This window comes from Pelecanus crispus, chromosome 7 (genome assembly GCF_030463565.1).
Source record: "Pelecanus crispus isolate bPelCri1 chromosome 7, bPelCri1.pri, whole genome shotgun sequence".
NCBI classification, from domain to species: Eukaryota; Metazoa; Chordata; class Aves; order Pelecaniformes; family Pelecanidae; genus Pelecanus; species Pelecanus crispus.
Window position 1 is genome coordinate 31,670,454 of NC_134649.1, and position 12,221 is coordinate 31,682,674.

The 12,221-nt window shown below is 61.4% G+C and overlaps 1 protein-coding gene across 1 annotated transcript; it reads left to right on the forward strand.

Moving 5' to 3' along the window:
- LOC104037082 (semaphorin-3D) lies at positions 1 to 12,221 on the forward strand. The gene is made up of 17 exons (XM_075713512.1): positions 1 to 124; positions 5,199 to 5,359; positions 6,114 to 6,176; positions 6,423 to 6,542; positions 6,875 to 6,977; positions 7,457 to 7,585; positions 7,916 to 8,061; positions 8,301 to 8,415; positions 8,578 to 8,647; positions 9,029 to 9,173; positions 9,255 to 9,477; positions 10,036 to 10,124; positions 10,588 to 10,629; positions 10,905 to 11,062; positions 11,299 to 11,363; positions 11,589 to 11,719; positions 11,805 to 12,221. The coding sequence occupies exons 1-17, from the start codon at positions 1 to 3 to the stop codon at positions 12,219 to 12,221; spliced, it is 2,301 nt and encodes a 766-aa protein (XP_075569627.1).

Consider the following 12,221-nt stretch of genomic DNA (forward strand, 5'->3'; position numbering starts at 1 on the left):
ATGCATGCTGCCCCCGGCCACAGGCTGCCCCTTGCCACGCTCCTCCTCTGCCTCCTCCTGCAGCAGCCGGGCAGCAGCAAGGCATGGAAGCAGCATGCCCCGCGCCTTCGCCTCGCCTACAAAGGTAAGGGGGCCACCCAGGTGGATTTCCTTGGGGTCTGCACCTTGCTTGGGAGGGCTGGGAGAGTGTCCTGCAGATGGGGAGCGAAGGGGGTGGCCAGGGCTTGGAGGAGGCAGGCTGTAGCCCCACCATTGCAGCTGCAGCATCTCCACACATTGGGCCCTCGGGATGTTTCGTGGCTGCAGCCCCAAGCACAGCCCCTGAAGATGCTGCACTGGTGGTGCTGGCATTGGAGAAGGGGGCTGAGCAGGGAACACCCTGCCCTGGTTCAGCATAATGCCAGGACTGGCAGGGATGTCTCCTGCTCACACTCACTCTGGGCATCTTACAGTGGGCTGGAGCTGACCCGGGCAGCCCCAGATCTTCACGCTTGCAGTGCAATGGGGACACTGAGCCCCAGGCAGTGCTGCTAGCCCCTTTCTCTGCCTCCCACCAGCACAGTCCTGCCCCAGTTCAGCCCTTCTGCCCTTACCCCCTCCCTTCCTGCCAAGGAGAGGCTGATCCGTTGCACAGATCATTTCCCTGCTGCACTTTACCCTTCCCCCCTGAGTCTGTCTTGTCTGTTTAGATTATGAGCTCTTCAGGGGAGGCACAGTTTGCTCTTCTTGTGCCTGATGCAAAGGGAGGCCTCTTCTTGGTCATCTGAAGATGCAACAGGAGCAGACTGACAGGTAGCACAGTACACACCCTAGCAGGGAAGTGCAAAAGGGGAGAGTGTCTAGGGAAAGGGTCTCTGCAGGGGAATGACCGGAGTGGTTAGAGCAGAGCCCTGCTAGCCTGGCAGCTGGTCACCCTGCCATGGACCTGCAGCATGGGCTTGGCCAATTTACCTGTTTTCAGCTTCTCCTATATGAAAAAGAGCAAGTTGCTTTGACGGACAGAGAGTTCAGCACATCCCTGGTGCTGCCCTGGATATGGTAGTAGGCAGAGCTCAACCAGCCCTTCTCCATACCTGTGAGGTGGCAGTGTGGCTTTCCCATGGGAATCGTGCTCAAAGGTCTGGGGCCATGCTCTTGGCCTGCTCCATCACCCTGAGAAGCTGCTCTCTGGGCACTGGCCACTGGCAATGTGGGAGATGCCCCCGGCTTGTGGCTGGAGAGGGCTGGATCTCCCAGGGGTACAGGATATCCCTGCAGGGAGATGGTCCCTGCTGATAGCCCAGCTCGGAAACATGGTGCAGGGTCTGCCTTTTCTTGGAGCTGGAGGAGGCAGAGCAGGGCTGCTGGGGCAGCAGGAGCGCAGAGGGACTGCTGACTTCAAAGCCCCACACCGTGCTGGGGCCAGACATGCCAAAAGCCCTCAAGTCTTGGGCAGAGGCAGGAGAGGAAGCTCCCAGCATCAGGAGGGCTCAAGGACAACGTGAACAATGGCAGGGGATGTGACTCATGGACAGCACGGGGCAGGTTCAAGGACACAATGCCTTGAGAAGTTTAGGTTTAAAAACCCCTAGAAAAAAAAAATAAAAGGAGGCCTTTGAGCATCCGTCTACAGGATCAGCCTTGCCCTCAGATCCCAGCGTGGGGGAGGCAGGCAGAACCCTTGGGGGGCGGGGGGAGAAGACGCAAGCAGGCTTGCGAGAAGGAAATGACAGCACCGAAGGCTGGGAGAGCAAAGGAAGGATGGGGCACGGGGCACGAGGCCAGGAACAACAGCAGTCGCTCCCACCCTACCGAGGAGGCGGTTTATAATAGCACGCCGGCAATCACGGCCGCGTGAGAGGCAGTCTCCGGGTAAGCTGGGTCAGGCTGGGTCAGCCCTGATGCTGCCCAGAGCTGAGCCTCTCTGTTTTCTGAGGGCATACAGCTGTGCAGCTATGCCGTGAAACCACAGCACGCCTCCCGGCTCCTCTTGCTGTAATAACCCAGGGCAGGCATGGCTAGGAGTTGGCAAATGTGTTTTCTGCCAGCCTTTGATCTGCAGCCAGCCCAGCCGGGCACGACCCAGAAGCCATCACCAGGCAGCAAGTGCTCAGGAGCGCGGGAGGCTGGTGGGTCTCTGGTTATCGGTACCAAAAGCTGCACTGGCACGTCTCTTATCAGCCGACAGCAGCGAGGGGCTGGAGCCCGATTTAGCGCCAAGTTTCCCTGGGCTTCAGGGATCTATTCCATGGTCTTCTCTGTCTGATGGCTGGGGGAAGGGGAAAGGACAAGCCCCCGGCACAGCCGGGCTGTGACCCCAGGAAGCCCAGGGTCGCCCTGCACTGAGGCTGCTGTGGCTAAGGGGCAGGCGGAGATGATGGATGGGACAAGGCGGTTACAGTGGTCCGGACAACAAAGAAAAACACCGTGGCCTTGGGAGATAATGAGCACAAAGGAGAGGATGTTTCTCCGGGCTCAGCCGTTGGTTTAGCCACTGCGCAGCTGCTGCAGAGACCGCCTGGTTCCCTGCCTTGAGGGTTGGGCTTGGATCAAAAGCCCTGTGCGTATAGCTGGACTGGGGGCAAGAAGAGGCTGGTTTGTGCACAGCAGCTTCCTACGTACGGGGTCTGGATCCACAGCACTCACCGTCCCCTTGGTGAGGGAGCAGAACCGTGCCACAGAGTCAGGCTCAGACCCTCATGGTCATTGACGCTGCCAGAGGTCTCACGGTGCAAGTGCAGGGCAGTGAGTCCTTCCTGAGCCCTCCCACATGCTATCACAGCAGCAGGGAGGGCTCCTCCACCATCCTGCCTGACCTTGTCCTCAGACAGGGCTGGGGCAGGTCAGAGAGTGGCCAGCGGGTGACGTTCCCTGGGACCAGCCTTGCCCCACTCTGCTTAATGATACCCATGCATTGGATGAACCTTTGACCTTCCCTCCCACTCCAACCTGACTTCCCAGCACCAACATTTCCCCCTGGATCTGGCAGGTCCTGGGAGCGTTGGCAGACACAGGAGGGTGGGCAATGCACAGCAGCCTTCACAGCAGTGACAATGGCTCGCAGGCAGGGACAGGAATTCAGCTGTTAATCCCATTCAGCCAGTGGGAAATGGCTTGGAAATCTGCCCCCCATATCCACAGCACCCAGAGAACACCCCTTGAGAACTCAAGGGATAGCGGGGAGTAAAGTGGGGCTGTGCATAATTTTTGTGGGAGCAGAAGGAGGGCCAGTAGCTCCCTGACACAGCTGAGAGCGTCTCCTGGCAGAGGGGGATTTGTGTCCCGCAGTAACTGGAGCTCTGACCCTGGAGGAAGGGGAGAAGGAGAGGACAGCTGGGAGTGAGCCTGGCTGCGCCGGCGTGGATCCGGGCAGGGACCCCTGCCTGCTGCCTGTGGCTCAGCAGGTCCTTCCCCTGCAGGGACGAGCAGACGTCAGTGGTGTTTCCAGCTCGCAGGCACTGGCCCTGCTTCCCCCCTGCACTGGAAATGGGGTGGAAGGAAGAGAGACGCAACCTCCTGGGGCAGCCGGTCCTTTTAGAATGGAGCTGTGCCAGTGCCCATGTACGCCTCACCTGCGTCTGGGGCCCCACGTCTGCCCACGCTCCCATCCACACCGGCCAGCACCGGCTCCCCTTGACAGCTTCCCTCCCTCTGTTCCTAGCACACTGCTTCAATCCACATGATTTTGGGTAATTTCTCAGACTGGGTCTTACAGACCACCCCAGGTTTCCAGCCGCATTCCAACTCCCTCCAGCCCCCATCCAGCAGCAGCCCATCTCCATCTCCCCTTCCCACGGCCCTATTTTCGCACCTTCCCCTGCACAGCACCAAAGCCAAGAGCAGCCTCACCAGCGTAGCCAGCCTTCACCCTATCCCTAGCTGGATCCCACCACTTTTGAAGAGGAAAGCAATGTGTTATGACTTCTGGAAGCTCTAAGGCCTGCCTTGGTGCCGGTCTCCCCTGCCTTGATCCCTGGGAGCAGGCGCTTGCTGGGGCGGCAGCTGCTGTGATCCCGTGTCCGGCGCAGCAGCCTCCCCTGCCATGCTGGGGGATGCTCACGCCAGCAGCCAGCCCCAAAACCTGGCGCTGCACATCACGAACTGATGCAGGCCCCGGGGATGTTGTTTCAGGAGTAGTTAACCAAGATACAAGAGCTTATTGTCCCTCTCACACACCCACACGCCTGCAACTGTGCCAGAGGGGCCATGCTAGCCGCCCCCAGGCTTCTGCACGGGATGAGCTACAACCTGAACAGCAGCAGCTTTCCCACTGCCCTGCCATGTCCATGGGGGTCCATGGCACACTTTCCTCCTTGGCAAGGTGGCTCTTCCCTCCAGCAGTGCCAAAGGAGTGCTCTTAAAAGCCCTTTTCCTGAGCCTAATGCTGGGTTTAGGCTGTGTCTCAGGATGCAGGATGGGCAAAATGTGGGGTGGCAGAAGCAGGGTCAGAGCAGCACCCAGGACACAGCTGGGGACTTCCCTTAGAAGCTCCATGGGCCAGGCAGCAGCCATCCGTCTGTCCTGGCGCACCCATCTGCCTGCCCATGCTGGTGCACCCACCTGCCTGCCCATCCCGGTGTCTGGGGTAAAGCCCAGCAGCCAGCAGACACTTTGCAATCGAAAAGGCTCAGGGGCAGGCGGAGCAGAGAAGTGTCCAGGCTGAGCTGTGGTGGCTGTGTTTCCATACAGCCTTTCCTTGGAGGGATGCTTTGCCCCAGCAAATAGCCAAAATCTTTTTTATATAAACTCTCTTGACCTGAAGCCCAGTGTGGGCCCAAACATGCTGGAGTTACAGCAAGTGAATATTCCGTGTTCTCAGCCCTCTCCCCATGGTTTTGGGGTACAGAAGCTTTGGGGCTCCAAAGAGCTCCTCTGAAAGGCAGGGTGGAAGCTGAGCAACCTGGGCTCCTCGGGCTGGACCGCTGTCCTGCCCCACAGCCTGCAAACCAGCCCAGCCCAGGGCAAGGTCAGGGTAGTTTTCCTCTTTGTAGGGGTGACTCACTGTTTCCTCCAGGTAGGCTCATGGGAGGAGGCCACACGATGAGCTTTGGGGCACCAAGGGTGGTGTTTTTCTACTAAGACAGTAGCAGGAAAGTTGCATTCCCTTGGGGCAGGGGTGGGTATCCAGAGCTGTCCCGGAGAGGGGAGCACAGAGTCTCTGGCTGCTTGCTGTGTTGCTCATGGATGGGTTTCTCTTTCTCCCACCTTGTGCTCCTCAGATCTGCTGAAATCCAACAGCTCTCGCCTGTTGCTGGCCTCAGGGGATGGGCTGGATTTCCAAGCCCTCTTGGTGGATGAAGACAGGGCCTGGCTGATGGTGGGAGCAAAAAACCACATCTTCCTGCTCCACCTGGATCATCCCAGCAGAGAGCCTGAGAAGGTCAGTGCTGGGAGGAGGGTGTGAGTGTGACCCTGGCCAGGCTGTGCCCTTCTTCCCCAGCAGCTGCTCCTCGTTCCTGTGCCGAGGCGTGGAGGTGAATGTACTCCCAGCTGGGCTGGTGCAACGTCACCAGGGACACATTTACACCAGGATGTCTCAATCAGGGGGTCAACCCATCATCCCTGGCGGTGTCAAGCCCCGTGGGGACAGGTTGATGCTGGGTAGGGACAGGGCAGCTTGGCCAGGAGAGGAGACCTGGGTGGATCCCGGGCGAGGTGGAAGGGCAGTGCCCGGAGCCCTGCTATCACACCTAGTCCCTGCTGGGGCTGCAAAAGCTAAAACAACTCCAGCAGCGAGTCTGCTAATGTCATCCCAAGACATCCTGCTGGCGGGGTGCGCAGCTCAAGCCCAACAAAAGGAAAGCCTGTTAAGGCGCTGCTGCCTGGCGTTCCCACGGGCCAGGATCCAGGAGAGACTGCCCACTGACTGGGTGTGCCGTGGCCCACCCAGGCTCTGTCCCCACGCCAGGTTCACTCTGAGCCTATTTGGCAAGCTGCCCGCTGAGCTTGGCTGGGCCCTGGGGACCCAAGGGGGTGTCAGACCCGTTGCGGAGCAGGCCCACGTCCTCACCGTGTGCCTGAGCCCAGCAGCAGCTTTTGGCTCAGCCCGTTCCCACTGGTGCCTGCGGGAGCCAGCTGACCCAGGAAGGTCAAGGAAAGCAGGGGCTGTATCGGTGGGGGTCTCTGTGTTGCAGATTTTCTGGCCAGCCTCCAGGGAGCAGGTTGAGCATTGCCAGCTGGCGGGGAAGAACATAGAGGTAAGCAGGGCTGGCAGCCCCCGGCTCATGGCCTTTTGTGGTTTGCCATGGATATTAAATACCCACATCACTTTGAAAGGGAGCGTGGGGTCTGCCTGAGACAAGGGTGTTGAGCCAGATGGAGTTAAGCTCAGCCAGGGGAGGATCTGGCTAGGGCTCCAGCATCCCAAGCAGACACGCCACAGGGCTGGGCACAAGTGCCCAGACCTAGGCTCAGCTCACTAACAAACATCTCCCCTCGAGCAGACGGAGTGTGCCAACTTCATCCGCCTCCTCCAGCCCTTCAACAGGAGCCACGTGTTCGCCTGCGGGACTGGCTCCTACCAGCCTGTCTGTGCTTTCATCCAGCTGGGAGCCAGGGGGAAGGTGAGGGACACCCTGGCCAGCCACGTCCCCATTGCAGAAGGTGGCAAGAGCCGCTCCCAGTGAGTGGGGGGCAGAGGCAGCCCTGGAGTCCGGGGAGGGTGGCCAGCCAGCCTGGCACAGTCCCTGACATTTACATGGCCCTGCTGAGTGTGGCAAGAAGCAGCCCCGGCTTGCCAGTGCCAGGGTGCCCCATGGGGACGGGACCAGGTCCTGGCAGCTCCTTTGAGGGACCTGCTCGTTGCAGAGCCGAGCACGCTAGCCTCCTTCCCACTCATCTCCCCATGCCCAGCTTGTTTCCAGCTGGGCTGACATCTCTCCTTTGGCTCTGGCAGGGTCCCGGGGCTCCCCCCATGCGGTTGGTGACCCACTCCTTGGAATCGGGGCGAGGACGTTGCCCATACAGCCCCCATGAACCCTTCACGGGACTCCTCATTGGTAAGAGGGAGCAGGAAGCAGAGGTGATGCTGGAAGGTGGGAACGCTGGGAATGGTCTGTGCTGGGAGGTGATGGCAGCAGTACCTGCACCCCTGCTCTGCTGCACGTGGCTGTGGTCCTGGGCTGGTACCTGAGTGTGTGCACATGAGAGGAGCCATCCCGCAGAGCCTGGTGCTGCCCCAGCTCACCTGACCTCGCAGATCCTGCACAGAATTGTGAATGTGGGGTGTAGATCGAATGGCATGCACATGGGGGTGTGTGGTGTCACCAGCCTGCCCACCTCATATGGGCACTGTGGAAGGCCTAGTTGGGTGTGGAACTAGAAGTCATGCTGGGTCACGAGTCTGGAGGACAGTCCCAGCCAGACTGTGCCACCTCCACCCACCCCGAGCCTCCGAGGACACAGGGGCATCCTGCCAGCCTACCTCCAGCACTGGCACCCCAGTCCATCCATGCCCCCCCCACCTCTGACCCTGCAGATGGGGAGCTGTATTCAGGCACCTCCAGTGACTTCATGGGCAGCAGCGCTGCCTTCTTCCGGACCTGGGTCCATGGGGCTGAGCAGAGCTACATCCGGACAGAGCAGAACCAGGACCACTGGCTACACGGTACGAGTGGGGGGACCCCTGGGGTGTGGGGGGCTCTCCTGCTGGCTGGGGAGAGGCTGGGGCCAGCACTGGGTCCAGAACTCAATGGTCTGGCCCCCTTCTCCTCTCCGGGGGGAAGCACTGATGAAGCCTCTGGTGGGACCCATGCTCCAGCACACGCTCTGCAGCCTGAACACCAGGAATGAGGCTCTACCTTCTGGGTAACAGGGTCTCCATGGGGTGCCCTGCATACACCCAGCATCTCACACTGCTCCCAGGGGCTTCCAAGGGCAGTACAACAGTGTCGGATCAGGGCACAGGGCCATGTTGTGCTGCTCCTTCCCTCCACAGAGCCTGCGTTTGTCGGTGCCTACGCCATCCCCGATACCTACAACCCCCACGACGACAAGGTCTACATCTTCTTCCGTGAGACGGCCATGGAGGCTGGGCAGTGGGAGAGGCGGCACATCCATGCCAGGGTGGCCCGGGTCTGCAAGGTCAGTCACCAAAGGCCAGCATACTGTGGCCGGGTGTCCCACCAGGTGGGCTTTTACCTTCTCTGGGCCAAGGGGCATCCCAAGCAGGGCCAACAGCAGGACATGAAGGTGTCACTGCACCCCTACTGCGGAGCAGAGGGCTCAGGGCTGGGGGTGTCCCGCTGCGGGGACCGAGGAGTGCATGGTGGTGGGGGAGGCTCGGAGAGGCTGGGCTGAGCCCAGCTCTTGGTGCCCGGCAGAACGACGTTGGAGGGAAGCGCAGCCTTATCAACCGCTGGAGCACGTTCCTCAAGGCCCGCCTGGTGTGCTCCATCCCTGGGCCCCAGGGCACTGAGACCCACTTCGACCAGCTCGGTGAGTGCACAGCCTGCTTGGCAGCTGGCAACGCTGCTCCGCCATGGCTGCTCCTTCCAGTACACCCCAGGGAGGTGGGCAAGGCACTGGGGATGCCTGCCTGCATCCCCTGGACCAATGCTCCAGCTCCCGGGTGCCTCATCTCCACCCCTCTCTTTGCAGAGGATGTTTTCCTCTTGCGCACCCGGGACCCCCAGAACCCCCTCGTCTTCGGCCTCTTCACAGTCTCCAGGTGAGCAGGGCTCTGGCTAGCCCCTGCGTGGGGCAGTCCAGCCCCCCAGCCCCTCACCAGTGCTGCCCCCCCTGGGGAGCCCTCGGGGGGAAGAAGGGCAGGGCCAGCACCCAGCAGGGAGAGGAAGGGCCACCAGCCATTTCACTGCTTTCCCTGCTGCTGGTTCACCAGCCCGACTGCCAAGCCACCAGGTTTGGCATCAGCACAGCCAGCGGCCCCCAGGTTGGACTGGCTGTGCCAAAGGGCTTCCTGTCACCCCCCGGGTGCCATGCACGACTCTAGGGCTGGCAGGGGACAGTGTGGAGTCAGGGGCACGGGTGTGCACGTGCCTGTCCCCCACGGAGCAGCAGGGACACTGACAGCCCTGCGGTCCCTCCACAGCGGTGTCTTCAGCGGCTCTGCTGTCTGCGTCTACTCCATGGCTGCTGTGAGAGCTGCCTTCAGTGGCCCCTTTGCTCACAAGGAGGGATTCGACTACCGCTGGACAGAATACAAAGGCCGCGTCCCCTATCCCCGTCCTGGCACGGTAAGGGGCTGGGGAGCAGGGTTGGGGGGAGTGGGATGGGCTGGCCTGGCCCTGACGTGGCCCCGCCGTGTTGTCACACAGTGCCCCAGCGAGACGTATGACCCCCTGCTGCAGTCCACCAAGGACTTCCCCGACGAGGTGATCAGCTTCATGCGCACCCACCAGCTGATGTGGGAGCCCGTGTACCCGCAGGGTCGCCAGCCTGTCCTGGTGAGGGTCAACGTACCTTACCGGCTGCGGCGGCTGCTGGTGCACCGGCTGGAGATGGAGAGCCGGCACTACGACGTGCTCTTCCTCGGCACAGGTGGGAACAGGCCTTATGAGGAGCAGCTGAGGGAACTGGGACTGTTTAGCTTAGAGAAGAGGAGGCTGAGGGGAGACCTTATCGCTCTCTACAACTGCCTGAAAGGAGGTTGTAGTGAGGTGGGTGTTGGTCTCTTCTCCCATGTAGTTAGCGATAGGATGAGAGGAAATGGGCTTAAGCTGCACCAGGGGAGGTTTAGGTTGGAAATTAGGAAAAATTTCTTTACAGAAAGGGTGGTTAAGAATTGGAACAGGCTGCCCAGAGAGGTGGTGGAGTCACCATCCCTGGGAGTGTTCAAAAAATGGGTAGATGTGGCACTTTGGGACATGGTTTAGTCTAGTCTACCCTTGATTGGTTTAGTGTGGACTTGGTAGTGTAGGTTAATGGTTGGACTGGATGATCTTAAAGGTCTTTTCCAACCTAAACGATTCTATGATTCTATGAACTCACCCCAGCTCTGGGGATGCTGTCAGCACATGGCCACTTGCATGGCACACCAGTCCTGCTGGCTTGGGTGGCTCCCAGCCCTGACAGCTCCTTCTCCTGCTGCGTTCACAGATGAAGGTAAAGTCCTGAAGGTGGGGCTGGCCAGCGGGGTGAGCCACGGCACTGAGGTGATCAGCCTGGAGGAGATCAGCGTCACTAAGGTATGGCAGCCCAGGCCAGGGCTGCACCACACAGCCTCCCATCGCCCCATGGCTCCCTCCCTGCAGGTTCCTGCCGCAAGTCACTGGCCTCTGTCGGGGTGTCCCTCGCCTCACTGCTGGTGGCTCCCACCTGCCCTGACTGGCAGGTGATGCTGTTAGCAAGGAGGGGAGCCAGGGGGATGGCAGCCAAGCCATCTCCCAGCACCCCATCCAGTCCCTAGGGGGATGGGGGAGGCACACTGGAGCCCGAACTAAAATGGGAGGGCTGAGCCCATGTTTGAAAGCACAGCTGCCAGGCAGAGCTGCCCCCACCAAGCAGGGCTAGCCCAGGCAGCTTGCATGGAGTGGGGGGAGCTGTGCCAGGGCCCCAGCACCCCGCCACCCCAGGGTCCCAGCCCCACTGGCAGTCTGGGGCACCCAGGAAGGACCAACACGGTTGCAGCACCCTCTCCTTCCCTTCCAGGTGCCTTCTCCCATCTTGGACATGAAGTTATCACCGAAGCGGGTGAGTCCTCCCTCTTGCTTCTTCCTAAAGCAGCCAAGGGACAGGGCACGGGGGTAGCTGGCCCCAGCCCCAGCCCCTCTGCCTGGGTCCCTTGGCCTCAGGGCTTTAGGGAAGGGGCTCCTGCCAAGGCAGCCTAGGGGGTGGCAGGCTCTGCCCTCTACTCTCCCTGTGTCCCAGTGCCCCCACCCCAGCACAGGGCAGGGAGCTGCGTACCCCAGCTAGTCCCAGTCTCCAGCTGTGGGTACTGACTGTCGCCGCTCTGCTTGTCTGAGCAGCAGGAGCTGTTTGTGAGCAGCACCCACGGGCTGCTCCAGCTCTCCCTCTACCGCTGCGAGCTCTACGGCAAAACCTGCACTGACTGCTGCCTGGCCAGGGACCCCTACTGCACCTGGGACAGCAAGACCTGCGCCCCACACCTGCTCACTGAGAAGAGGTGAGCATCTGCCCAGGCCAGCCCTGCTGTCCCCCTGCAAAGGGATGGCATTTGGAGCAGGGAAGGACAAGCCACCAGCCCTGGAGGCTTTACCTGTCAGCCCAGCCCCCCACTGCCACCCTGCTGACCGGTCCCCCAGCCCTGCCTTGTCCCTCTTCTTCCTGGCTGCTTTGCCACGGAGGGGTCCCACACCCCGGGGCGGGTGCCACCCCACAGCCCTCTCTGCTCTCCCACAGGCGTGCCCGCTGCCAGGACGTGCTGAAGTCTGACCCACTCAGCCAGTGCCAGGACACCGCAGAGGGTAAGCGCCAGCCCCAGCCCCTCCGAGGAGCCCCAGTGCAGGCAGCCAGCTCTGCCCAGGGACCAGCAGTGCCCAGGAGGGTGGGCAGCATGGTGCTGGGAAGCCAGTGCCCACCAGCTGCACCAGCACCATCCGCTGCAGACCCCATGCTGCCCCCCCTCCCCACCCATTACGCAGCTCCCACGCAGGGTACCCACCCCTTACCCTGTCCCATCCCCCACGCAGGGACCGCTGCTGTGGAGAAGCTAGTTTTTGGGGTGGAGAAGAACTCAACCTTCCTTGAGTGCCTGGCACGCTCCCCACAGACAACTGTCCGGTGGCTGGTGCGGCACAGTGAGGAGACGGGCCCGAGTGAGGTATGGCGGACAGGGTGGCAGGGACGAGGCGCAGGGGTGTCTCAGTCCCCCAGGACTGACCCACGGTGCTCTGCCTTTGCCCCAGGTCAGGAACAACGGCCACTTCTCAGTGCTGGAGCAAGGGCTGCTGATCCGCCAGCTGGCGAGGGAGGACGCGGGCACCTACGAGTGCCAGGCTGTGGAGCGCTCCTTCTCCCGGCCCCTCACCCGATACAGTCTCCGCATCATCAGACACGAGGCCATGGAGGTGCCACCTTACAAATGGAGCAAGGGGGCCGAGCTGGGGGGGACCCACCAGAGCCCCCGGCCCCGGATTGACCTGAACCCAGGCTACAAGGGCTTCCCACGGGCCCTGGGTGCACCGGGCACCAGCCTGGATGTCTACTGCAATGCCCTGCGGCACCAGGAAAGGCAGCGGCAGAAAGCCTGGCACCAGAAGTGGCAGCACCCATCCCCAGACAGCAAGAACAGCCGGGTGCGGAGGCACCCCCAGCCCCTGTGA

Bases quoted from the DNA above. Each gene is read 5' to 3' on its own strand.
- LOC104037082 (XM_075713512.1), top strand. From the start codon at position 1: ATGCATGCTGCCCCCGGCCACAGGCTGCCCCTTGCCACGCTCCTCCTC. The intron at 9,174-9,254 runs GTAAGGGGCTGG...GTTGTCACACAG, and splicing joins CCTATCCCCGTCCTGGCACG to TGCCCCAGCGAGACGTATGA. The intron at 11,364-11,588 runs GTAAGCGCCAGC...TCCCCCACGCAG, and splicing joins GTGCCAGGACACCGCAGAGG to GGACCGCTGCTGTGGAGAAG.